The sequence below is a fragment of the Somniosus microcephalus genome, chromosome 8 (assembly GCF_052327205.1).
Source record: "Somniosus microcephalus isolate GS21.2 chromosome 8, FLI_Smic_1.0, whole genome shotgun sequence".
Lineage (NCBI taxonomy): Eukaryota > Metazoa > Chordata > Chondrichthyes > Squaliformes > Somniosidae > Somniosus > Somniosus microcephalus.
Genome location: NC_140994.1, coordinates 245,490,472 through 245,516,744, shown reverse-complemented (window position 1 = coordinate 245,516,744; position 26,273 = coordinate 245,490,472). Strand labels below are relative to the sequence as shown.

The 26,273-nt window shown below is 46.0% G+C and overlaps 1 protein-coding gene across 1 annotated transcript in view; it reads left to right on the top strand.

Moving 5' to 3' along the window:
* Positions 1-25,005, top strand: part of LOC147114250 (uncharacterized) — a 142,171-nt gene extending 117,166 nt beyond the window's left edge. The window contains exons 8-12 of the mRNA XM_085995940.1: positions 5,613-5,711; positions 13,859-13,936; positions 19,939-19,995; positions 24,315-24,358; positions 24,499-25,005. Of these exons, the coding sequence (XP_085852066.1) occupies positions 5,613-5,711; positions 13,859-13,936; positions 19,939-19,995; positions 24,315-24,358; positions 24,499-24,570 (350 nt within the window). The 3' untranslated portion in view covers positions 24,571-25,005. The remainder of the gene's footprint in view (positions 1-5,612; positions 5,712-13,858; positions 13,937-19,938; positions 19,996-24,314; positions 24,359-24,498) is intronic.
* The last annotated feature ends 1,268 nt before the right edge of the window (positions 25,006-26,273 follow it).

The window sequence follows — 26,273 nt, the reverse complement described above, 5'->3', positions numbered from 1 at the left end:
AGCGAACAGACGAGCGAACTCTTCAGGAGTCAGGAAAGCACAGGCGACGGTGCGCGACCTAGTGTTACTGCGGTAACAAGGGATAGAATTCAAAGTTGCCGCGTTGATCAACCGTCGGTTCTTCAAGTCGACCAGGAGGCTGTTGGCACACAGGAAATCTGCGTCGAGAATGGGTTGAGAAACCTTGGCCATAACAAACTCCCAGTGAAAACGTTGACCCCCGAAGCACACCTCCACTCGCCGTCTGCCGAAGGTCCGAATTGCTCCGCCATTGGCCGCTTCAAGGGCGAGGCCGTGATTCCCTGCCTGCACATCGAGGGCGGACGCGGGTAAAATGCTGCACTGTGCTCTGGTGTCGCGCAGAAAACGACGACCGGAGAGCGTATCGGTGAAGAAAAGCAACTTGCCCGCGTTGCCGATCGCCATGGCGGCTGCAGGGCGCCCCTTAGACCCGTTCCTCAGTAGTCACAGTTGTTTTTTTGGGGGGAAAGCTGCAGGGAGGGCGGCAACGTCTCTCCTTCGTGCTGAACTGCGCGTGGTAGAAACACAGCCCAGCAGGCTGACGAGCTGGGGCGGCGTCTGTGGGGGATGGTCGCCTCGTGGCGGTGCAGTACTGCTGCGTTACCATGAAAATTTTGTCCGCCTCTGCCGCGAGTGCCGCGCAGTCTTGCACCTCGGATCTGGCCAGGGCAGCTTGCACCTGCTCAGGCAGCTGGCTGAGGAATAGTTCACGGAATAGGAAGCATTCCGGTTCTGAGCCCAGGAGTGTGAGCATTTGGCTCATCAACTCCAAAGGCTTGGAGTCCCCGAGCCCAGGCATAGCGAGCAATCGACGGGCGCGCTCCGATTTAGTGAGCCCGAAAACTTGCAGCAACCACGCCTTGAGGGTTTCATACTTGCGCTCCGTTGGAGGGTTCTCGAGGAGGCTGACGATCCGCGAGGCGGTAGAGCTGTCGAGTGCGGAGACCACATAGAGATATTTGGTCTGATCCGCAACAATGTCCCTCAGGGCGAACTGGGCCTCGACCTGAATGAACCACGAGGTCGCTTGCTGCTCCCAGAACTGCGGTAGCTTCAACGAAATGGCGTTGGCCTCCATGTTGTGTTCTTTTTGCGAAAAACATTCACAAAAAACGGGGTCACCAATGTAGGAATTGACGAATTCCTAACTAATAACTGAGTTTGACTCAGGAGCGCAATCAAACAGGTCTTTAATGTAAGACTAAACGAGTTCAAACAGTTTGTTGAGATCGATACAGGAGAACCACGAAACAGGTCTTAACAAGATGGAGATTTCACGAGGACTGCCCGGGCAGTCACGTGGTTTGCGATGTGACGTCATCGCGTTTGCCCGCGTTTTCCCGCGCTCTTAAAGGGGCCACGCCCCGTACATACAAACACTATATACAAAACACAGTAATGTCTAACACAATGGTGCCGGCTTAGGCTGGTGTTAGAACATCGTTAAAGGGAATTATATACAGTTGCCCAGAGTCATTCAGTGGCTCCATCACAATGTCAACCATAAAAATCTTTATTTTCATCACTTTGCTTCCTTGGACAAATGTGTGTGTACCTTTGGAAGTGGTTTAGTGAGTTGCAGTGAATGGTGAGACATAACGGAACCTCCAGCAATGGTGGTCAGTGTGAAAGGAATGGGTTGCTCATTGTAGAGATGCTTTATTGTGTTGCTGTGGGGTGGTGCCAACCTGGCGCATCATGTAGCAGCCATATGTGTGTACTGCATAAAGTTAAGTAAATCTGGCCACGATGAGTCTATCCCTGGCCTCCCGGGCAGCAATGTTCTCAGATGCTGATGGGATCTGGCCTGTAGGTTCCTCCAGCTCCTGCTCCTCCTTGTCTTCCAGCTGATGCTCCTCCTCCTCCTCTGAAGAGGCTGTGCGCTCAGTGCCTTGCTCCTCATGCAACGCTAATCTTCGCTGCTGTGCTATGTTGTGCACGGCGCAGCAGACCACGACAATTCTGGAGACCCTGGCTGATGTGTACTGAAGGGCTCCTCCAGATCTGTCAAGGCATTTGAAGCACATTTTTAGCATGACTATGACACACCCAGTGGAAATGTGGCTTTCATTAGATCTCTCCTGGGCCTCAGTACTTGGCCTCCTCAAGGGTGTCATGAGCCACATCTTCAGTGGATAGCCCTTGTCTCCAAGCAGCCAGCTGGTAAGTTTGTTTGGAGGAGTGAAGATCTGAGGGAGGGTGGACTGGCGAAGGACGAAAGCATCAAGGCAGCTGCCAGGGAATTTGGAGCACACATGCATGATGATCTTCCTATGGTTGTAGACGAGCTGCACATTGAAAGAGTGGAAGCCCTTGCGGTTGACAAAGACTCCTGGGTGATGATGGGGTGCCCCGATGGCCACATGTGTGCAGTCGATGATGCTCTGCACCTGTGGGAAGCCAGCCAGAGCGGCAAAGCCGAGCGCCCGCTCAGTAACACTGACTTAATCAGTAGCAAAGTTAATATAATTGGCTGACTTGTCAAAGAGGGCATCGGTGACCTGTGTGATGCATCTGTGGGCGGCTTACTACGAGATGCCGCAAATGTCTGCTGCAGATCCCAGAAGTTGAGGATGCTGGTGGCTTTGACAGCCACTGGTAAGACGTGTCTACCGGCTCCTCTGGGCTGCAGGTCTTGCTCGAGCAATGTGCAAATGTCTGTGACAACCTGGCACTGCTGCTCAGTCATGTTGAGGAAGCTCATCCTCTGCCTGTACACCCTGTGTTGGGGGTACCGCCTCCGGCGCGGTGCAGCCCTGTGCTGATGCCCTCTGCAGCATCAGGTGGTTAAGGGGAAGGTGTTGGTGGTGTTGTTGTTGGTGCTGCTGGTGTGCCTGGTGCTGCTGGTGTAAGGGCTCATCGCAGTCTGATTCTGAAGTGAGACAGCATAAACGGCATCCATGCTGATGGAATAGATGGATGGTGAAGTAGAGATGAGAGAAGCATCCTGTCAATGGTGTGATAGGTTCTACCAATGAGGTGAGACTGGAAGGTGGCCTTGCTGCAAACACTTGCAGCCTATAAAAAACTAAATCTGTGCTGGGATTGTAGTCAGCAACAGCTTCTGCCTGAAGAAAGTGATCAGCTGTGAGGTGAGAGCTTTTATAGTACATTTCATGCTGTCAACTGGAGCAATGGCCTCAGGCTGACAGACGTGGTTCATGAGTTGCAGGAACCCCGTGGTCAGCCCGGAAATTTTTTTTTGAAAGGTAGGCTAAAATAAGTGCCTAAGGGGCTTAACAACAAGGTGACAATGATTTGAATTTGGCCGCCCACCTCTGCCGTTCGGGTTCCTGCCACGCTGGCAGGTCCTTAAGACATCCTATAGCACTTGGAGGTGCCGTCTTTCAAATGTGACGTTAAATTGAGGCCCTGTCTGCTCTCTCAGTGTTCATAGCCAACCATTTACTTTTGAAGTGTAGTTACTGTTGTTTTCAAGCCATACATAGCAAATGAGATGATTGATCACTTAGGAGGCGATTTTGCCAGACCTGGGGAGGCGGGTACGGAGGCGGGACTGCCGGGAAAATGGCAGAATCTGGGGGTGGGTACCCATTCCTCCCCCAACCTGCCTCCGTGCCATCTTCCCTGGAGGCGGATACCCGACCTGCGCTGGGAGCCGCCTCCTCGAGGCGGGAAGGGGATTAGTGCCAATTAACTGCCTGCTAACAGGTAGTTAACAGGCAGTTTTTTGGATAATCCCTATTTTGCCACCTAAAGTGTGGGCTTCCCGACGGCTCCGAGCCTCGCCAGGGTCAGCGAGGCGGGCCATGGGTCTGTGGGAGTCGGAGGGGCCGAGATGTCCGGTGTGCAGGTGAGTGACGGGTGCATGTGTGCAGAGGTAAATGAGTGAGGTGAGTCTTAAGTGTTTTAAAAGCTTTACTTATGTTTGCTTCTTCCTCCAGGCTTCAACCCTACAGGTCTCGGGAGTCCCTCATCTCACCGGCAGAGAAAGCAGAATGGCCGCTGCATTCTCAAATGCATCAGCCTTCTGCTTTCTGCTCAGGATAGATCTCTAAGTGAGCCTGTGTCCCAGGTTTCAAATTAGAAGACAGATTGTCAGTGTTTGAAAGCTTTACAGAGCAGTCAAATGATGACAATTCATCTGTCAAAAGCTCTTGACAGATGAAACATCACTTGCTGCCGTCACCAGTTACCGGATTTCACTTAATTGGCCTGCTAAACCCACTGGGCTTAGTGTGGGCTGGCCGGACGTCGATGGAGGTGGGCTTAAAACTGGACAAGCAGCAGTCCCGCCCCTATTGGCAAAATCACCCCCTTAGTTTGTTTTTTGGTGCCATTGGTTGACGGAGAAATTTTGGCCAGGACGCTGGAAGAACTCTGTGTACTTTGTTAAGAACATAAGAACATAAGAAATAGGAGCAGGAGCAGGTCATTTGGCTGCTCAAGCCTGCTCCGCCATTCAATAAGATCATGGCTGATCATCGACCTCAACTCCACTTTCCTGCACTATCCCCATATCCCTTGATTCACTTAATATCCAAAAATCTATCGATCTCTGTCTTGAATATACTCAACGACTGAGCCTCCACAGCCCTCTGGGGTGGAGAATTCCAAAGATTCCCCACCCTCTGAATGAAGGAATTTCTCCTCATCTCAGTCCTAAATGGCCAACCCTTTATTCTGAGACTATGACCCCTGGTGCCAGACACCCCAGCCAGGGGAAACATCCTCCCAGCATCTACCCTGTCAAGCCCAGTAAGAATTTTGTATGTTGTAATGAGATCACCTCTCATTCTTCTAAACTCTAGAGAATATAGGCTTAGTCTACTCAATCGCTCCTCATTGGACATTCCCCCCATCCCAGGAACCAGTCTGGTGAACCTTTGCTGCCCTTCCTCTATGGCAAGTATATCCTTCGTTTGGTAAGGAGACAAAAACTGTACACAATACTCCAGGTGTGGTCTCACCAGGGCCCTATATATTTGCAGTAAGATGTCTTTACTCTTATACTCAAATCCTCTTGTAATAAAGGCCAACATACCATTTGCTTTCCTAATTGCTTGCTGTACCTGCATGTTAACTTGCAGTGATTTATGTACAAGGACACCCAGGTTCCTCTGAACACCAACATTTCCCAATCTCTCACCATTTAAAAAATACTCTGCTTTTCTATTTTTCCTACCAAAGTGGATAACTTCATATTTTTCCACATTATATTCCATTTGCCATGTTCTTGCCCACTCACTTAGCCTGTCTATATCCCCTTGAAGTCTCTTTGTATCCTCCTCACAACTTACATTCCCACCTAGCTGTGTATCATCAGCATCCAACCCAACGGGCAGACAGAGTCTCGGTTTAATATCCTATTCACCTCTGACAATGCAGCACTCCCTCAATGTTGTACCGAAGTATTAGCCGAGGTGCTCATGTTCTGGAGTGGGGCTTGAACCAAGTTAAGTCACACCTAGTCTGTACCTAGTGTCTGCAGAGGTATCAATTATATCTTGTCACAATGTCTGCCATATCTGTGCTAATGGTCAATTTTTAAACTGAGTATGTTTATTAGAATGCCTGAAATTTATTAGGAAAGCTGAATGCATTTTAATAGGTGACCTCTGTATGAACAGGTTTGGGAAATCAAAGACAGAAGCCTCTGCAACTAACGGAACATAAAGAAGATGCATCTCAGATTTACTCAAATGCTAATGAAATGCAGCAAATGCAAGGTAATATTTAAACACTAATAACAGAGGAGGAGTTTTACAAGTGCTCTGCTCCATTTGTTCATGGCTATTATTAATCCCCTTTGTAATTTTCAGTTACACAGAAATGTTGTGTTTTTATTCTGTTACATCCAAATATCCTGTAGAATGCAAGTACATTCTCTTATCCTTCATAATCACTTCCCATTGGTTTGTTGCCTCCCTGGTGCCAGGGTCAAGGATATCACTGAGCGGCTGCAGGGCATTCTGGAGGGGGAGGGTGAACAGCCAGAGGTCGTGGTCCACATTGGTACCAACGACATAGGTAAAAAGAGGGATGAGGTCCTGCAGCAAGAATTTAGGGAGCTAGGTGAAGGATTAAAGAGCAGGACCTCAAAGGTTGTAATCTCTGGATTACTCCCGGTGCCACATGCTAGTGGGTATAGGAATAGGAAGATAGAACAGATGAATGCGTGGCTAAAGGGATGGTGCAGGGGGGAGGGCTTTAGTTTCCTGGATCACTGGGTCTGCTTCTGGGAAAGGTGGGACTTGTACAAGTCGGACGGTTTACACCTGAACCAGAGGGGAACCAATATCCTTGCGGGGAGGTTTGCTAGCACTGCTGGGGGGGGTTTAAACTAACTTGGCAGGGGGATGGGGTACAGAGTGGAGCTATAGTAGGGGGTGATTTACAGCCAAATACAGAGGAAAAAACAAGTCAGCTGGGAAGGCAGAGCAAATATGTGAAGGCAAAAGGGAATATGGCAGGGCTGGAAGGCATTTATTTTAATGCAAGGAGTCTTGCAAATAAGGTGGATGAACTGAAGTTGTTGTTGAACACATGGGAGTACGATATTGTTGCTATCACGGAGACATGGTTGAGGGAGGGTCAGGACTGGCAGCTCAATATGCCGGGGTATAGAATCTTCAGGCGAGACAGAGGGGGGTGTAAAAGGGGAGGGGGTGTTGCAACATTAATTAAAGAGTCAATTACTGCTGTAAGGAGGGATGATATATTAGCGGGTTCCTCTAATGAGGCCATATGGGTAGAACTTAAAAACAAAAAGGGGGCAAGCACTTTGCTGGGAGTGTACTATAGGCCCCCAAACAGTCAGGGGGAGATAGAGGAACAGATATGTAGGCAAATCTCAGAGAAGTGCGAAAATAATAGGGAAATAATAGTGGGGGATTTCAACTTCCCCAATATAAATTGGGATAGTCAGAGTGTGAAAGGCTTAGAGGGTGCAGAATTCTTAAAGTGCATCCAGGAGAGCTTTTTGAGCCAACATGTAGAAAGTCCTACAAGAGAGGGGGCGGTACTGGACCTAATTCTGGGGAATGTAGCCGGGCAAGTGGTGGAAGTATCAGTAGGAGAGCATTTTGGCGACAGTGACCATAATTCGGTGAGATTTAAGGTGGTCATGGAAAAAGACAAAGACGGCCCGGAAATAAGGGTTCTTAATTGGAGGAAGGCCGATTTTAATATGATAAGGCAGGATCTGGCCAAAGTGGACTGGGAGCAGCTACTTATAGGAAAATCCACATCAAAACAGTGGGAGACTTTCAGAAGGGAAATAGAGAGAGTACAATGCCAACATGTTCCTGTAAAGGTCAAGGGTGGGACCAACAAGCAAAGGGAACCTTGGATGGCAAGGGATATACAAAAATGCATTAGAAATAAAAGGGGGGCTTTTGGCAGTTACAAAAGACTAAAGACGGAAGAAGCCCTAGAGGAGTATAAAAAGTGCAGGGGCATACTTAAAAAAGAAATTAGGAGGGCGAGGAGGGGTCATGAAATAACACTGGCGAGCAAAATAAAGGAAAATCCTAAGATGTTTTATAAGTATATTAAGGGCAAGAGGATAACCAGGGAAAGGGTAGGGCCCATTAGGGACCAAAGTGGCAATCTGTGTGTAGAGCCAGATGATGTAGGCGGGGTTTTAAATGAATTTTTTGCATCTGTGTTCACTATGGAGAAAGACGAGGCAGACATAGAAATAGGGCAAGGGGACTGTGACATACTTGAACATATTAGCATCGAGAGGGAGGAGGTGCTAGCGGTTTTAGCAGGCCAAAAAGTGGATAAATCCCCAGGCCCGGACGAGATGTATCCCAGGCTGCTGTGGGAGGCAAAGGAGGAGATTGCAGGGGCTCTGACACAAATTTTCAGAACCTCTCTGGCCACAGGGGATGTACCAGAGGACTGGAGAACAGCTAATGTAGTACCATTATACAAGAAGGGTAGCAGGGATAAACCAGGGAATTACAGGCCAGTGAGCCTAACATCTGTGGTAGGGAAATTATTGGAAAAAATTCTGAGGGACAAAATTAGTCTCCACTTGGAGAGGCAAGGATTAATCGGGGATAGTCAGCATAGCTTTGTCAAGGGTAAATCATGTCTGACAAATCTGATTGAATTTTTCGAGGGGGTGACTAGGGGGGTGGATGAGGGAAATGCTGTGGATGTGGCTTACATGGACTTCAGTAAAGCTTTTGACAAAGTCCCGCATAGGAGACTGGTCAAGAAGGTAAGAGCCCATGGGATCCAGGGTGCCTTGGCGCGTTAGATCCTAAACTGGCTGAGTGGCAGGAGGCAGAGGGTGATGGTCGAAGGTTGCTTTTGTGACTGGAAGCCTGTGTCCAGTGGGGTACCTCAGGGATCGGTGCTGGGTCCCTTGTTGTTTGTGATCTACATAAATGATTTGGATGAGAATGTGAAAGGTATGATCAGTAAGTTCGCAGATGACATGAAAATTGGTGGGGTGGTAAATTGCGAGGAGGAAAGCCTCAGGCTACAGGACGATATAAACGGGTTGGTCAGATGGGCGGAAAAGTGGCAAATGGAATTTAACCCTGAAAAGTGCGAGGTGATGCATTTTGGACGGACAAATAAGGCAAGGGAATACACAATGAGTGGTAGGACCCTAGGAAGTACAGAGGGTCAGAGGGACCTTGGTGTACATGTACATAGATCCCTGAAGGCAGCGGAACAGGTAGATAAGGCGGTTAAAAAGGCATATGGGATACTTGCCTTCATTAGCCGAGGCATAGAATATAAGAGCAGGGAGGTTATGATGGAGCTGTACAAAACGCTGGTGAGGCCACAGCTGGAGTACTGTGTGCAGTTCTGGTCGCCTCACTATAGGAAGGATGTGATTGCTTTGGAGAGGGTGCAGAGAAGATTCACCAGGATGTTACCTGGGATGGAGCGCCTCAGCTATGAAGAAAGACTAAACAGGCTGGGGTTGTTTTCCTTGGAGCAAAGAAGGCTGAGGGGGGACCTGATTGAGGTGTACAAAATGATGAGGGGCATAGATAGGGTAGATAAAGAGGAACTTTTCCCCTTAGTAGGGGGGTCAATAACAAGGGGGCATAGATTCAGGGTAAGGGGCAGGAGATTTAGAGGGGATTTGAGGAGGAACTTTTTCACCCAGAGGGTGGTTGGAATGTGGAACTCAATGCCTAAAAGGGTGGTAGAGGCAGGAACCCTCACAACATTCAAGAAGCATTTGGATGAGCACTTGAAATGCCATTGCATACAAGGCTATGGACCAAATGCTGGAAAATGGGATTAGACTGGACAGGGATGGATGGGCGGCGCAGACACGATGGGCCGAAGGGCCTCTTTCTGTGCTGTAAAACTCTATGACTCTATGACTTGTTATTCAGGAACTTTCTTAAGCTTACATCCTAGGATGCTGTGTGACATAGACTACTCAAAGATCACAATTAACTACTGGCATAGCCACAATGGGCTAAATGGCCACCTTCTGTGCTGTATCATTCTACGATTCTATGAACAGCTCTTCCTAAACAACACTCAAGAGTAAGACTAACACTGGCGAGACTAGTCGCAGTTACCCAACCAAAAACCTGTTGAAGCTCATTCATTGAGAACAATTAGAACACAAGACTGGGAATTGATCTGGAACCTTCTACAGTGTAGTTCAATATTATTTTATGTCACAATATGATTCCATTATTTGTCATATTTCATACGCATGACATTGCAACATATTCTAATCTTCATTTGAACAGTACGCTAAAACCATAAACATTAAGAAACCACATCACACAATGATAGCCTGCAGTAGTTTAAATCTCACTTATTGTTTGCTGTGTATCCCAGTTCACAATGTGATTAATAGTTGCATTTTGAGTCCTAAGCACTTCCCCTCTAAAAGAGCAGTCGCACGTTTCCTGAGATATCATACTACTACCATTAGATGCCTCCAGCACACGTCACAAATACTCTAGTGTTTCCAAAACCCCTTGTGACAACTAGTGCCAACGATTCAGGGCAGTGTGAACATCTTTTTTAGGCAATATTAGCCTGGAATTTGCGGTCATCGGCAAAGCGATGGCGCTCACCTCTGACCTCGAAGAAACCTGCCCACAAAGATCTAACGCTTTCTGTGGCGTGAATTTCAGCTCTCCCGACCTTTGTTTGAATCTGGCACCAAATCAAGTAAATTTCCAGCATCCAGCAACAGTGATGTCAGCAAGCAGGCTGAGCAGCCAATCATTTTGAAGAATTCTCACAGACAGCAAACCAGGAAGTAAAATGCACAGATTCTAATTGACTTTTTATAAATTTTACAGAGAGTGAAATAAAGATTGGGACATACACATAGGATTAAGGTAGAAGCTGCAATATCAGAAACAAACTTAAAAAACATATTATTTTACAAGCCATGTAATTCTTAATTATATTATTTGAAAAACTTGACATTCCACAAATATAAAATTAGTTTTTCAGGGCCAGAACGGTTTTTCAGCTGTCAATATGCCATTAAAAACCCAGACAGACCTCTTTCAACAAGTCTTAACTTTTTCTGGGGGTGGGAGGGTGGGTTTAACAGTGATATTCCAACGTAAAAGGGGAAGTTTTCATCCATCAGTGTGATTTGAATCGATTGCCAGCTCTCGGGAGATCCGCAGTGCAAACTGGGGTGGAGAATGGAATGAGTGACCGCAACTTCTGGGTTCCTGCATTTCTCTGCAAGTGCACTAAATCCCGAAGTTGCTGTGAGTTTCAGAGGGGTAATGACGATGAACGCTGACAGTTTCGATTAGGTGACTCAACCATGGCTAACAAAGGAAATTAGGGATAGCATAAAATCCACGGAGAGTCCAGAAAAAGCAGCAAACCTGAGGATTGGGAGCAGTTTTGGATTCAGCAAAGGAGGACAAAGGGATTAATTAAGAGGGGAAAATAGAGTATGAGAGTAAGCTTGCAGGGAACATAAAAACTGACTGTAAAAGCTTCTATAGATATGAGAAGAGAAAAAGACTGGTGAAGTCAAGCATAGGTCCCTTGCAGTCGGAATCAGGGGAATTTATAATGGGGAACAAAGAAATGGCTGACCAATTAAATACATACTATGGTTCTGTCTTCAAAAAGGAGGACACAAATAACCTCCCAGAGATGTCGGGAGCATAGGGTCTAATGAGAGGGAGGAACTGAATGAAATCAGTATTTGTAGCAAAATGGTGCTAGGGAAATTGACGGGATTGAAGGCCGATAAATCCCCAGGGCCTGATAATCTACATCCGAGGGTACTTAAGGAAGTGGCTCTAGAAATAGTAGATGCATCGCTGGTCATCTTCCAAAATTCTATAGACTCTGGAACAGTTCCCATGGATTGGAGGGTAGCTAATTTTACCCCACTATTTAAAAAAGGTGGTAGAGAGAAAATGGGGAATTTTGACCAGTAAGCCTGACACCATTGTGGGGAAAATGCTAGAGTCCATTATAAAAGAATAATAGCAGAGCACTTGGAAAACAATGACAGGATCGGACAAAGACAACATGGATTTACAAAAGGTAAATCATGCTTGACTAATCTACTGGAATTTTTTGAGGATGTAACTGGTAGAACAGATAAGGGAGAACCAGTGGATGTGGTGTATTTGGACTTTCAGAAGGCTTTCGAAAAGGTCCCGCATAAGAGATTAGCATGCAAAGTTAAAGCACATGGGATTGGGGGTAAGGTACTGACTTGGATAGGTAACTGGTTGGCAGATAGGAAGCAAAGAGTTGGAATAAATGGGTCTTTTTCTGAGTGGCAGGCAGTGACTAGTGGGGAAATAACAACAGAAAATGCTGGAAAAACTCAGCAGGTCAGGCAAAATCCGTGGAGAGAAATTTGAGTTGACGTTTCGGGTCAAACCCTTCTTCAAAACTGGAAAGAAAAGAAAATAGATCGAAGGCAGGGCTGCGATCGGACAAAAGAAGTAAAAGAAACAAAAATATTAAAAGAGACAATAAAAGGTATTCGAAGCTAGACGAGATGGTAATAGGCTGAGATTAGGTGTGAAGTGTACTAGCAGGGCAAGAGATAGCTTCCAGGTGTGAGAGTGAAACAAAAGGAAAGGGGGGGGGTGGAAAAGGAGTGGAAAAATTACAAGATAAAATGTAATAGGGGCCGAGGTTATGATCTGAAATTGTTGAACTCGATATTGAGTCCGGAAGGCTGCAGAGTGCCGAATCGGAAGATGAGGTGCTGTTCCTCGAGTTTATGTTGAGCTTCCATGGAACAATACAAGAGGCCAAGGATGGTGAGGTCCGAGTGGGAATGGAGCGGTGAATTAAAATGACAGGCAACCGGAAGCTCGGGGTCACCCTTACGGACTGAACGGAGGTGTTCCGCAAAGCGGTCACCCAATCTGCGTTTGTTCTCCCCAATGTAGAGGAGACCGCATCGTGATCAGTGAATACAGTATACTAGGTTGCAAGAAGTACAAGTAAATCGCTGTTTCACCTGGAAGGGGTGTTTGGGGCCTGGACAGTGGGAAGGGGGGAGGTAAAGGGGCAGGTGTTACATCTCCTCTGCTTACACAGGAAGGTACCAGGCGAAGCGGAAGGGCTGTTTGGGGTGATAGAGGAGTGGACTAGGGTGTCTCAGAGGGAGCGATCCCTACGGAATGCTGAAAGGGGAGGGGAGGGGAAGATACATTTGGCAGTGGGATCACTTTGGAGGCAGCGGAAATGCCGGTGCTAGGACCCCAGTTATTCACAATATATATTAATGATCTAGACGAGGGAACTAGATATAATATCTCCAAGTTTGCAGATGACACAAAGCTGGGTGGGCGTGTGTGTTGTGAGGAGGATGCAGAGCAACTCCAGTATGATTTGGACAGGTTGGTTGATTGGGCAGATGCATGGCAGATGCAGTATAATGTGGACAAATGCGAGGTTATCCACTTAGGTGGGAAAAACAGGATGGCAGATTAATATCTGAACGGCAATATACTGGGAAAAGGGGAAGTACATCGAGACCTGGGTGTCCTTGTGTACCAGTCGCTGAAGGTAAGCATGCAGGTGCAGCAGGTGGTTAAACAGGCAAATGGTAGGTTAGCCTTCCTAGCTAGAGGATTCGAGTACAGGAGCAAGGATGTCTTGCTGCAGTTGTACAGGGCCTTGGTGAGACTACACCTTGAGTATTGTTTGCAGTTTTGGTTGCCTTATCTGAGGAAGGATATTCTTGCCATGGAGAGAGTGCAGCGAAGATTCACCAGGCTGATACCTGGGATGGAAGGAATGACGTATGAAGAGAGATTGGGTCGATTGGGTTTGTAATCACTAGAGTTTAGAAGAATGAGAGGGGATCTCATTGAAACTTATAAAAATTTTAACAGGACTAGACAGACTAGATGCAGGAAGGATGTTCCCAATGGCGAGGGAGTCCAGAACCAGGGGTCACAGTCTAAGGATAAGGGGCAAGCCATTTAGGACTGAGATGAGGAATTTCTTCACCCAGAGAGTGGTGAACCTGTGGAATTCTCTACCACAGAAGGCAGTTGAGGCCAATTCATTAAATATATTCAAGAAGGAGTTAGATACATTTCTTAAGGCTAAAGTGATCAAGGGATATGGGGAGAAGGCAGGGACAGGGTACTGAGTTTGGATGATCAGCCATGATCTCATTGAATGGTGGAACAGGCTCGAGGGGCCGAATGGCCTACTCCTGCTCCTATCTACTATGTTTCTATGTTTCTATTACCAGCGCAAGATCCGGGCCATTGTTTTCCCTGAAGGATCCCACTTTCCTGATCATTCGAATATATCTCATTCGCAATGGAGAAGCTTTTGAAGAAATGCCTGATACAGCTTTTTGAGAATCAGGCCATGCTAATGTCTTAATCAGAAAAATATTTTTTTCCAGGAGAAAGTGAGACGCCGGTGCCTGAGATGAGTAGCTTTGCTGAATATGCAACTGTCAATATAAAGGCAAAGGAAGATGGTAAGTAGATGAATCATATTATGTGGCTCTATCAGTGGAGGTATTGTTAACACAGAAACTCATAGTATCATAGAAGATCATAGGAAGTTACAGCACGGAAGGTGGCCATTTCGGCCCATCGTGTCCGTGCCGGCCAACAGAGCGCTATCCAGCCTAATCCCACTTCCCAGCTCTTGGTCCGTAGCCCTGCAGGCTACAACATCCCAAGTGCACATCCAAGTACTTTTTAAATGTGGTTAGGGTTTCTACCTCTACCACCCTTACAGGCAGTGAGTTCCAGACCCCCACTACTCTCTGGTGAAGAAATTTCCCTCAAATACCATCTAACCCTTCCACCAATTACTTTAAATCTGTGACTCCTGGTTTTTGACCGCTCTGCTAAGGGAAATAGGTCCTTTCTATCCACTTTATCTATGCCCCTCATCATTTTATGCACCTCAATAAGGTCTCCCCTCAGCCTCCTCTCTTCCAAGGAAAACAGATTCAGCCTATCCAGACTTTCCTCATAGCTAAGATTCTCTACTCCCAGCAACATCCTTGTAAATCTCCTCTGTACCCTCTCTAGTGCAATCACATCTTTCCTGTAAGGTGGTGACCAGACACGCAGTGCTCTAGCTGAGGCCTAACTAATGTTTTATAGAGTTGAAGCATAAGCCCCCTGCTCTTGTATTCTATGCCATGGCTAATAAAGGCAAGCATTCCATATGCCTTCTTAACCACCTTATCTACTTGGCCTGCTACCTTTGGGGATCTGTGGACATGCACTACAAGGACTCTTTGTTCCTCTACACTACTCAGTGTCCTACCATTTAATGTGTATTCCCTTCCTCACACTTCTCCGGATTGAATTCCATTTGCCACTGTTCTGCCCACCTGACCAATTTATTGATAGCTTCCTGCAGTCTACAGTTTCCTTCTTCAGTATCAACCACACAGCAAATTTTAGTATCATCTGCAAACTTCTTAATCATATAACCCCTATATTCAAGTCAAGATCATTGATATGTGCCACCTAGTACTGAGCCCTGCGGAACCCCACTGGAAACAGCCTTCCAGTCACAAAAACACCCATCAACTATTACCCTCTGCTTCCTGTCTCCGAGCCAGTTTTAAATCAAACTTGACACTTAGCCCTGGATCCCATGGGCTTTTAACTTCGTGACCATTCTGCCAAGTGGAACCTTATCAAAAGCCTTGCTAAAGTCCATATACACTACATCAAATGCACTACCCTCATCTACCCTCCTTGTTACCTCCTCCAAAAATTCAATCAAGATTGTCAGACACGACCTTCCCTTAACAAAGCCATGCTGACTGTCCCTGATTAATCTGTGTCTTTCTAAATGAAGATTTATCCTGTCCTTCAGAATTCTTTCCAATAATTTTCCCAGCACTGAGGTTAGGCTGACTGGCCTGTAATTACTCGGTCTATCCTTTTCTCCCTTTTTAAACAAGGGTACCACGTTAGTAGTCCTCCGGCACCACACCTGAAGACAGAGAGGATTGAAAAATGATGGTCAGGGCCTCTGCTACTTCCTCTTTTGCTTCGCTTAACAGCCTGGGATACATTTTAGCCAGGCCTGGGGATTTATCCACTTTTAAAGCTCCTAAACCCCTTAATACTTCCTCTCTCACTATCTTTATTTCATCTAATATTTCACACTCTTCCTCCCTGATAGCAATGTCTGCTTCGCCCCTCTCCTTTGTGAAAACAGACACAAAATATTCATTAAGAACCCTACCGACGTCTCCCGCCTCCACACACAGATTACCCTCATGATCTCTAATAAACCCTACCCTTTCTTTAGTTATCCTCTTACTCTTAATATATTTATAAAACATCTTTGGGTTTTCCTTGATTTCACTTGCCAAGAATTTTTCATGCTCTCTCTTTGCTTTCCTAATATCCTTTTTAATTGCACCCCCGTACTTTCTGTATTCCTCTAAAGATTCTGGAGAATTTAGCCCTTAGTATCGGTCATACGCCTCCCTTTTTTTCTTTATTCTACCCTTTATGTCCCTAGACATCCAGGGGGCTCTAGATTTGTTTGGCCCACCTTTTTCTTTAAGGGCACATATTTGGTCTGAACCTTCCGGATCTCCTCCTTGAATGCCTCCCACTGCTCTGACACTGATTTACCTTCAAGTACCTCTTTCCATTCCACTATGGCTAAATCCCCTCTGAGCTTAACAAAATTTGCTTTTCCCCAATTTAGAATTTTTATCCCTGGTCTATCCTTGTCTTTTTCCATAACTACCCTAAATCTATCTGATATTATGATCACTAGCACCAAAATGCTCCCCCACTGATACGCCTTCTACCTGCCCAGCTTCATTCCCTAAAACTAAGTCCAGAACCGCCTCCTCCCTTGTTGGGCTTGCTACATACTGGCTAAAAAAGTTCTCCTGGATGCATTTTTGGAATTCTGCACCTTCTATACCCTTGACACTAATTTTATCCCAGTTAATACTGGGGTAGTTGAAATCCCCGACTATTACTGCCCTATAGTTTTTGCAGTTCTCAGAAATTTCTCTGCATATTTGCTCTTCTATCTCCCTCTCACTGTTTGGCGGTCTGCAGTACACACCCAGCCGTGCGATCGCCCCTTTTTTGTTTTTTAATTCGACCCATATGGCCTCGTTTGATGATCCCTCCGACATAGCATCCCTCCTCACAGCTATAATAGTTTCTTTAATCAATACCACGACACCCCCTACCTTTTTACCTCCCTCTCTATCCCATCTTAAAATCCTGTAACCAGGGATGTTGAGCTGCTTTACCTGCCCTCCTTTCAGCCACGTCTCTGTAATAGCTATAATATCACAGTCCCAAATATCTACCTGTGCCCTCAGCTCATCTGCCTTGTCCGCTATACTCCTTGCATTGAAGTATATACCATTTAGTACAGGCAAACCTCCTTGTTGACTACTAACTAGCCTTTGATTCGTCTGTTCTTCCAATTTACTTTCTACATTTTTGTTTTACAATTCCGGCTTTTCTTCCCTCCCTATTGACTCTATGCTTAGGTTAACATCCCCCTGCCAAGCTAGTTTAAACCCTCCCCAACAGCACTAGCAAGCCCTCCCGTGAGGATATTGGTCCCGTTCCTGTTGAGGTGCAACCCATCTGGCTTGTAGAAGTCCCAACTCCCACAGAAACAGTTCCAACTCCTCAGGAATCTAAAGCCCTCCCTCCTACACCATCTCTCCAGCCACGCATTCATCTGCTCTATCTTACTATTTCTGTACTAACTAGCACATGACACTGGTAGTAATCCGGAGATTACTACCTTTGTGGTCCTGCTTTTTAACCTCTTTCCTAGCTCCCTAAACTCTGCCTGAAGGACCTCATCCCTCTTTCTACCGATATGGATCACGACCTCTGGCTGTCGTTCAGTGACATCCTTGACCCTGGAATCAGGGAGGCAACATTCCATCCTGGAGCCACGTCTGCGACCGCAGAAACACCTGTCTGCTCCCCTAACTATAGAATCCCCTATCACTATTGCTCTCCCTCTCCTCTTCCCCCCCCCCGCCAGCACCCCCCCCGCCCCACTGCTCCCACCCCCACCCCCCGCTGTGCAGCTGAGCCTTCCATGGTGCTGTGGACTTGGCCTTGGCTGCACTCCCCAGAGGAACCATTGTCCTCACCGGTACTCAGCACCGAATACTGGTTGGTGAGCAAGATGGGCTCAGGGCACTCCTGCACTACCTGCCTGGTCCTCCTCCTCTGTCTGGCGGTCACCCATTCCCTCTCTGCCTGCACCCACTTAAGCTGCGGGGTGACCACCTCCCGAAACGTGTTATCCACGTAGCTCTCAGCCTCGCGGATGCACAGCAGTGACTGCAGCCACCGCTCAAGCTCCGTAACCCGATGCTCGAGCTGCTGTAGTTGGTGACACTTCCTGCACATGTGGTCGTCCAGACCATGAGGGGTGTCCAGGACTTCCCACATGGCACAGGATGTGCATTCCACAGGTGTGAGCTGCCCTGCCATACCTCAAATTAACAGACTATTTACTAACCTAGCTGGAATAAACGTAAAACTTTAAGAAAGCCAAGTATAAACACTTACCAGATACTCACCAATCAGCTCCTTCAACTTGTGCCGATGTCACTTTTGATTCTGACGTCACTCTTTGAAAATTCTGCTGGTGCTGAGTTGATACCGCCGCTGCCGCCTCGCTGCTCCTCCCAGGTCCGCACTGCTGCTGCTGCTGCTGTGGGGCCTACCTGCGCCTCGAGCTCACTTTATACCTCCGCCACCTCACCGCTCCTCCCAGGCCTGCGCTACCACCGCTGCTGCTGCTGCTGATAGATTGTTAGATTTCATTGAGTTAAAATGTTGGTTCCAGTTTAATACTTTAGCTTGCAAGCTCTTCAGATATGCAATGATAAATTCGGAGATATTTTAACAATCTTTAGTAAAATAGATCTTTATGATGCTGGTCCATTAAAAAAAGGCTTCAAGCACAATACAGCAGCCCATTTATTCAGTAATTTTAGTCATTGTGTAGATCACTAATTTACAATAGGAATTGTTTAGAAATAATGGTCCATAATTTGTGCTCAGCGGCAAAGCAAAGGCATTGGCCGCTGGCCCTGAAGAAAGCTGCCCATAGAGATCCCGCGGTGTCTGTGGTGAGAAGTTTGCCTTTTTGATGTTCAATTGATTGCAGCGCTCTGTCATGGGCATTCCTAGTGAGGAGCTGCTGTGACATTGACAAGCCGTCTAAGCAGCCAATCACATTGAAGAACTCTGCAGGAAATGAGAAGTTGCTTTTATCCGGACTTCTTAAAAATGTTACTTTGAGCAAAATAAAGATTGGGACTTTCACATGGGGATAAGGTAGAAGCTGAAATACCATCAACAAACTTTAAAAAAAATTCAAGTTTTAAAACATTTAAATTTTTATCATAATGGAGAAATTTGACACCACAAATATAAAAGCTTTTTTTTTAGCAGTCAATACACTATGAAAACTATTCCAACAAGGCTTAACCATTAGTGGGATATTTAACAGTGATATCAGCACGGAAAAGCCCAAGTTTTCGTCAGTTTAATTGATTTCACTAATTACATGGATTGCCGGCTATGGTGGGAGGTTCCACAGTGCAGCCAGTGTCGGAGCAGTGAACGAGAGACCGCAACTTCAGGATTTCTGCGTTTAGATGCGCATGCGCTAAATCCTGACATTGTTGTCAGTTTCAATGGGGTAATGACAGCGAACGTTGCAGTTCGCCATCGTTACCCACTACAAATTCCAGGTTATAATGAATCACGGAAACAAAGTAAACAAGTAGCAACAAGTGCGGATGTCAGGATCAGGCTTGGCTTTGAGACTCCACATGATCATATAGCTTCCCAACACTTCATATCCAGACTCACAGATGAAGAATCAATATTTGAGTTATTTACTGGAGGACTGTCAGTACTTGTGGAACCAAAACCCAGTGAGCGTCAGGAGAGGTGGGAGAAAAGAGAATAAAGAGATTAAAATTGGAAAAGATATTATGATCAGCGAGCTATGTTTTTAATTTACATTGTTTAGTAAATCTGCACCAATAGACCTACAGTGTTGATGCTCCAATTTATGAGACAACTTGGCAGCACCGTCACTTCGGAGACAGAAAGTTGTGTGTTCAAGCCCCATTACAGACTTTGAGCGTGTACTCTAGACCGACACTTCAGGGGGAGGACTGCAGTTTTGAAACTGCTGTCTTTCAGCAGAGAACTGTTTCGGTGAATGTTAAAGCTATCATTGTATCATTTGAAGGAGAACAGGAAGTTGTGCTGACAAAAATTCTTCGCGTAACCAATACGACTACAAGAGATTAACTGGTTGTTACCTCATTTCCTGCTTTTGGGACCTTGAATGGTGTTTGTTTACCTGACAACAATACTTCCACTTTAAAAGTAATCGATTACTTGCTTTGGGATATGTTCAGGCACGATATTTATATATAGATGCAAATCTTTATTTCTTTCTTATTCTCTGCAGACACAGAAAGAGAAGGTATTCATTACGGATCTATCTCTTTTCAGAGAAAAGCACCAGGTAGTGAAAACTAACGTTGCAATTTTTTTTTTTTTTTTGTATCCTTCAATAGCACCAGTGGGCCATTTTTCCATTTGCCGCACACATACATCTTGTGCCCTCTGAGTGAAATTGTCAATAATGTTTAATTAGAGAAAGTATTGTGCTGTAGGTCCATTCCTAGTAGGAACTACATTGAGACTGCAGAATCATAGAATCGTAGAAGTTTACAGCACAGAAGGAGGCCATTTGGTCCATTGTGTCTGTGCCGGCCGAAAAAGAGCTCTCCAGCCTAATCACACTTTCCAGCTCTTGGTCCGTAGCCCTGTAGGTTACGGCACTTCAAGTGCATATCCAAGTACTTTTTAAATGAGATGAGGGTTTTTGCCTCTACCACCCTTTCAAGGCAGTGAGTTCCAGATCCCCACCACCCTCTGGGTGAAAAAAAGTTCTCCTCAACTCCCCTCTAATCCTTCTACCAATTACTTTAAATCTATACCCCCTGGGGTATTACCTCTCTGCTAAGGGAAATAGGTCCTTCCTATCCACTCTATCTAGGCCCCTCATAATTTTATACACCTCAATTAGGCCTCGCCTCAGCTTCCTCTGCTCCAAGGAAAACAACCCAAGCCTATCCAATCTTTCCTCATAGCTAAAATTCTCCAGTCCTAGCAACATCCTCGTAAATCTGCTCTGTACCCTCTCTATTGCAATCACATCCTTCCTGTAATGTGGTAACCAGAACTGCACACAGTATTCTAGCAGTGGACTAACGAGTGTTTTATGCAGTTCAAGCATAACCTCCCTGCTCTTATATTCTAAGCCACGGCTAAGAAAGGAAAGTATCCCGTATGCCTTCTTAACCACCTTATCTACCTGACCTGCTACCTTCAAGGATCTGTGGACATGCACTCCAAGGTCCTTCTATTCCTCTACACTTTTCTATATCCTACCATTTATTGTGTAATCCCTTCCCTTGTTAGCCCTCCCCAAATGCATTACCTCAATCTTCTCCAGATTGAATCCCATTTGCCAATTTTCTGCCCACCTGACCAGTCCATTGATATCTTCCTGCAGTCTATCTCACTATCAACCACACGACCAATTTTCATATCAGTTGCAAACTTCTTAATCATGATTGAAGTCTAAATCATTGGTATATACCAAAAAGCAAGGGACCCAGTACTGAGCCCTGTGTAACCCCACTGGAAACAGCCTTCCAGTCACAAAAACACCCGTTGACCATTACCCTTTGCTTCCTGCCGCTGAGCCAATTTTGGATCCAACTTGCCTCTTTCCCTTGGATCCCATGGGCTTTTACTTTTCTGACCAGTCTGCCATGTGGGACCGTGTCAGAAGCCTTGCTAAACTCCATGTAGACTATATCAAATGCGCTACCCTCATCGAACCTCCTTCTTACCTCCTCAAAAAATTCAATCAATTTAGTCAGACACAAATCCATGCTGACTTTCCTTGATTAGTCCGTGCCTTTCTAAATGATGATTAATAGTATCCCTCAGAGTATTTTCCAGTAATGTTCCCACCACTGAGGTTAGGCTGACTGGCCTGTAATTACTCGGTCTATCCTTTTCTCCCTTTTTAAACAATGGTACCATGTTAGCAGTCCTCCAGTCCTCCGGCACCACACCTGTAACCAGAGAGGATTTGAAAATTATGGTCAGAGCCTCCGCTATTCCCTCCGTTGCTTCTCTTATTACCTGGGATACATTTAATCCGAGCTTGGCAATTTATCCACTTTCAAACATGCTAAACCATTTAATATTTCATCTCATCTAATATTTCACACTCCTCCTCCTTAACTACAATGTCTGCATTGTCCCCCTCATTGTGAAGACAGATGCAAAGTATTCATTAAGAACTATACCCACGTCTTCCGCCTCAATACTCAATTACCTATTTCGTCTCCAATAGGCTCTACTCTTCCTTTAGTTCTCTTTTTTTAACCAGGAATGTTGAGCTGCCATTTCTGCCCTTCTTTCAGCCATCTTTCAGTAAAACCTATGAATTCATACTTCCACGTGTCTATCTGTGCCCTCAGCTCATCTACCTTATTGACGAGACTCCTTGCATTGAAGTATATACCATTAAGCACTGCCAAACCCCTATTTTCTAGCCTTTGTTTTCCATTTCCAGCTTGCATTCTCTCCCTTCTGAATCTACGCTCAGGTATCTAACCCCACTGCCAAGCTAGTTTAAACCCAGAACAAATATTAAAGTACCTCAACAGTCGGACACATTATTGTGGTGACTACGGTACTGGTCTACCAGCCTGACAGTCATACCTTCCAATCGTACCATGGTATGTTGTTAAAACCGAATCTTTTAAATCTCATAATTTGTAGGCTAGCACCAGGGAACTATAGATAATTGGGTTTAATAATGTCCTTCAGGGAAAGGCACAAAACTTGTGGCTTAAATTGGACTCTAATACACTTGTAGCTAACGCTTCCTGCTCTCTGAAGTATACAATTGCTTCAAGCAAAATGTCCACTACTTTTTTACGGCAACTAGGGATGGGCAATAAATGTGACTCTGATCAGGGTCAGCTACATCCTGAGAACAAAAATAAAAGATGGTGTAGGATGGTGAAATGCCATTAAGACCAGTGCATTCTCCTGCACAGACAAAAACGCACGGTAACTATTGGCAACATTGCATACTTTATTAATAGAATTGGTAGTGACTTTCCAATTGGAACGTTTTTGAGAAAAAAAGTTGATGCCATAGGCAACCTGTTATTGTAACTATTTTTGAACTAAAGATTGAAGTTAGTAGTAATATGGAACCAAAATAAGAGAAAATCATCTGACATTTTTGAATCATATCACACCAAGGCCTGGATATTAACAGGGGTGGGTTTCATAGGCGGGGGCGGAGTTTCGGTAGGGAAACCCGAAAGTCTTGGTTTCCTCACACGCTGTGGAGTTTGAACTTTGACAGGTTCCCCACCCAGAAGTCAGCCTGATCAGCTGGCTTGGATTCCAGTCGGGCAGGGAGAACTCTGGAGCAGGCCACAGGAGTAGATAGGTCTGATCTCCGACCCCGAGGGGTGGTCTGACCCTGGGTTGGGGGCGGTGAGGTGATCCCATCCTGGGGGTTGGGGGTCAGATCCCCAACCCTGAGTGGGGGCTCAATCTTCGGGGGGGGGGGAGGTTTGTTCAATCCCCAACCCCCAGGGGTCTTTGTATGGGCGGGTCTAATGGGGAGGAGCTTGGAGGGCTGGGGCTGGGGGGGAAACACTTCTGCTCCTCCTGGCCCACAAGCAGTGCTGTAAAGGTGGTTACATCCTCCCCGAAGCTGTCCTTGCCTCCCTTCAGCTGTCAGGTTTCCCAAGGCCTGGAAAACTGTGCCACCCACTGGAAAACCAGCAAAGCAGGTCAAATCAGAGGCCGTCAGTCTCATTTCAATTGACAACCCGCCTCCTGGGAGTGGGTTTGTGGCCCGCCCCTCATCCCACCTCCTTTAAACCTGGAAGTGAGCATGTTGGAGGCGGGTTGGTGTCGCCTTTGAGATTTTGAAAATTTAACGTCTGACCCAGCCCACCTGATTTTTGGTGTTAAAATTCACCCCCCAAATATCGCACATGTGGCGTAGAAAGAAACTTGTTTCAGCCTTCTGAGTGTCAGCTTGGCTCAGGCGTCGCCCTCTCACCTCTGACAAAGGTCATGGGTTCACGCCTTGCTTGCTGCAATCTACACAGCGGGACTGTTGCAGTGTTGCTGGTGTGTTGCCTAGAACAGTAACTAAACTATAAAAGTGTTTAATTTTCTTTCGCACGTCCTGAGGATGTGGAAGGCACTGTAAAAATTCTTCCCAAGTTGATATAAGTAAAGTTGATTTTCCTATCTGTGGCTAGAAAACTGTTATTCCCTGGGCCTTAATGATGAAAAAAGGGGTGCTGATCTGTGACACGGGACCTCCATTCCTTTTATGCTGTCCCCATGTTTCAGAGGAGATAAGACTGGAGGAGGAGTTCCGCTTCCTCCAGCCTCACTTTCCTGTGGTTTCATCCGAAGAGCACCCACTTCCAACAGCACCTGAACGAGCTCGCAGTGGGTCATGAAATCTCCCAACCATTAAAGAAGGAGCTTAGTTTATTTATGAGCATCGCTGTGGCTCACTGTATAAATGCAGGGCTTAGTGTGGATCTGAGTCATACAGAGGACAACTGGGTTCACTGTTAATCAATGTGTTGCTGATCCATTGGCTGTACCAGTGAAATGCAGTAAATTGCGGACATTTGTATGCCAATTGTCAGTTTTTTTTCAGTCTGATCCGTCAATGTTATCCTTTAATTGTGATGTTTGCAATTATCACAGGGTCCAGACATGATCCGCAGTGCAATAAGCAATCTCCAGATACTGTAAGTATATCGATTCCTATTGGTGAAATCACACGACCTACAATATTAATATCTGCAACAAATTTGTAAAGTTGTTATCTGATGTAAAGAGATGCAATAATAGATCACACTATTATAAATGGTTAGTTTCTCTCTTGCAGAACCTGGCTCCTTCAAAGGAAGATGATTCATCTGTCATCTATGCACAAATAGCACAAGCAAAATATAAATGATCTGCACAGGACAGAGAGGAAGAGCTTGGAGTTCGATATGTGGAATATAAATTTTTGGGATTTGGCATTTTTACCTGAGAACAGACATGTAGCTTTCTTCCTATGTATCTGCTCTGAATTAACGTAGCCATTGCATCATAAGAACATAAGAAATAGGAGCAGGAGTCGGCCATTTGGCCCTTCGAGCCTGCTCCGCCATTCAATGAGATCATGGCTGATTTTCTACCTGATCCCCACTTTCCTGAACTATCCCCATAGCCCTTGATTCCCTTAATATTCAATCATGCTTTTCAAACATGAACATAACAGATGAATGATAACTTGCAATAGAAATGTTCTCTTAATATAGTTTCAACAATCCTTTCACAGCTTCTGCTGATGCTTTGTAAAAAAAAGCAGCTACATTATGAAAAATAAATTGGACGTTACACGTAATTTTGTTTCCCACTCAATTAATATCTCAGAAATGTAGTAACAATGATGATTGAACTTTGCAATGTGTCGCTTAAGCTTGAGTTTTTCCGCCTCCGACTGGGTCAATGTGGGTAAATTAATAGCCACCAGCATTCAATTAATTCACTCAGTGATGCACCTACTGCTTGCTTTGGTTATTCTTGTGTCAGCCATGGCTCAGTTGGTAGCATTATCGGCTCTGAATCAAAAGATTTTGTGTTCAAGTCCCACTCCCAAGACTTGAGCACAAAAATCTAATCTTGCATGCCAGTGCAGTACTGAGGGAGTGCAGCGCTGTGGGAGGTGCTGCCTTTTGGATGAGACGTTAAACTGAGGCGCCATCTGCTCTCTCAGCTGGACATGAAAGATCCCATTGCATTATTTCAAAGCACGGGAAAGATATCCCTGCTGTCCTGGTCGATATTTATCCCCCAATCAACATCACTAAAACAGATTATCTGGTCATTATCACACAGCTGTTTGTGGGAGCTTGCTGTGTGCAAATTGGCTGCCGCATTTCCTACAATGCAACAATGACTACACTCATTTCAAAAATACTTTATTGGCTATAAAGCACGTTGGGACATCCTGAGGTTGTAAAAGGCGCTACATAAATGTATGATTTATTTTCTTTCTTTTTTTCCTTGGTTACCAGTGTGAGTTCCACCTTAGGCGACCATTTTTCAGTGCCTGCCCATTAAACACTCCAATTCACAAATCAACATCATGCATGCTTTGTATTATCCATCATATTTGGTAATGCTACAAATTCTATTCAGAAGAAAAAAATGGCATAATTTGATCAACACAGATACTTAAAGACTCAGGCCTAGAAATTCAGTGCCCTTAGCACCGATTTTGCGGCGCTAGAGGGCCTAGCGCTGCAATTGGCGCCGGTTCCTAAATTGCCTGGGGCCCTTCCGCGGCGGTAGACCAGTAGCGCTGCGCCGGCACCGATGACGTCATCGGTGTGCGCAGCGTCCCGGTTGCCGTGGTAACCCGGCCCCAAGCCGAAATTCAGTTGCGGCTGCCTCGCCAGTGGCAGCCGCAACTAAGACTCCGGCAAACGAGTGTTGCCGGAGTCTGCACCGGCGCTTTAAGGAGGCGCGGCGGCTGGCCGCTTTCCCGCCGGCCGCCTGCCCGCAGCTCCCTCCCCGGACTTCTCCACCGCCCCCCCCCGGAACAGATGCAAGCCCGGCACTTGTCCAAGGTGCCGGGCTCATTTTTGAAGAGATTTGCGCGGGCCGCGG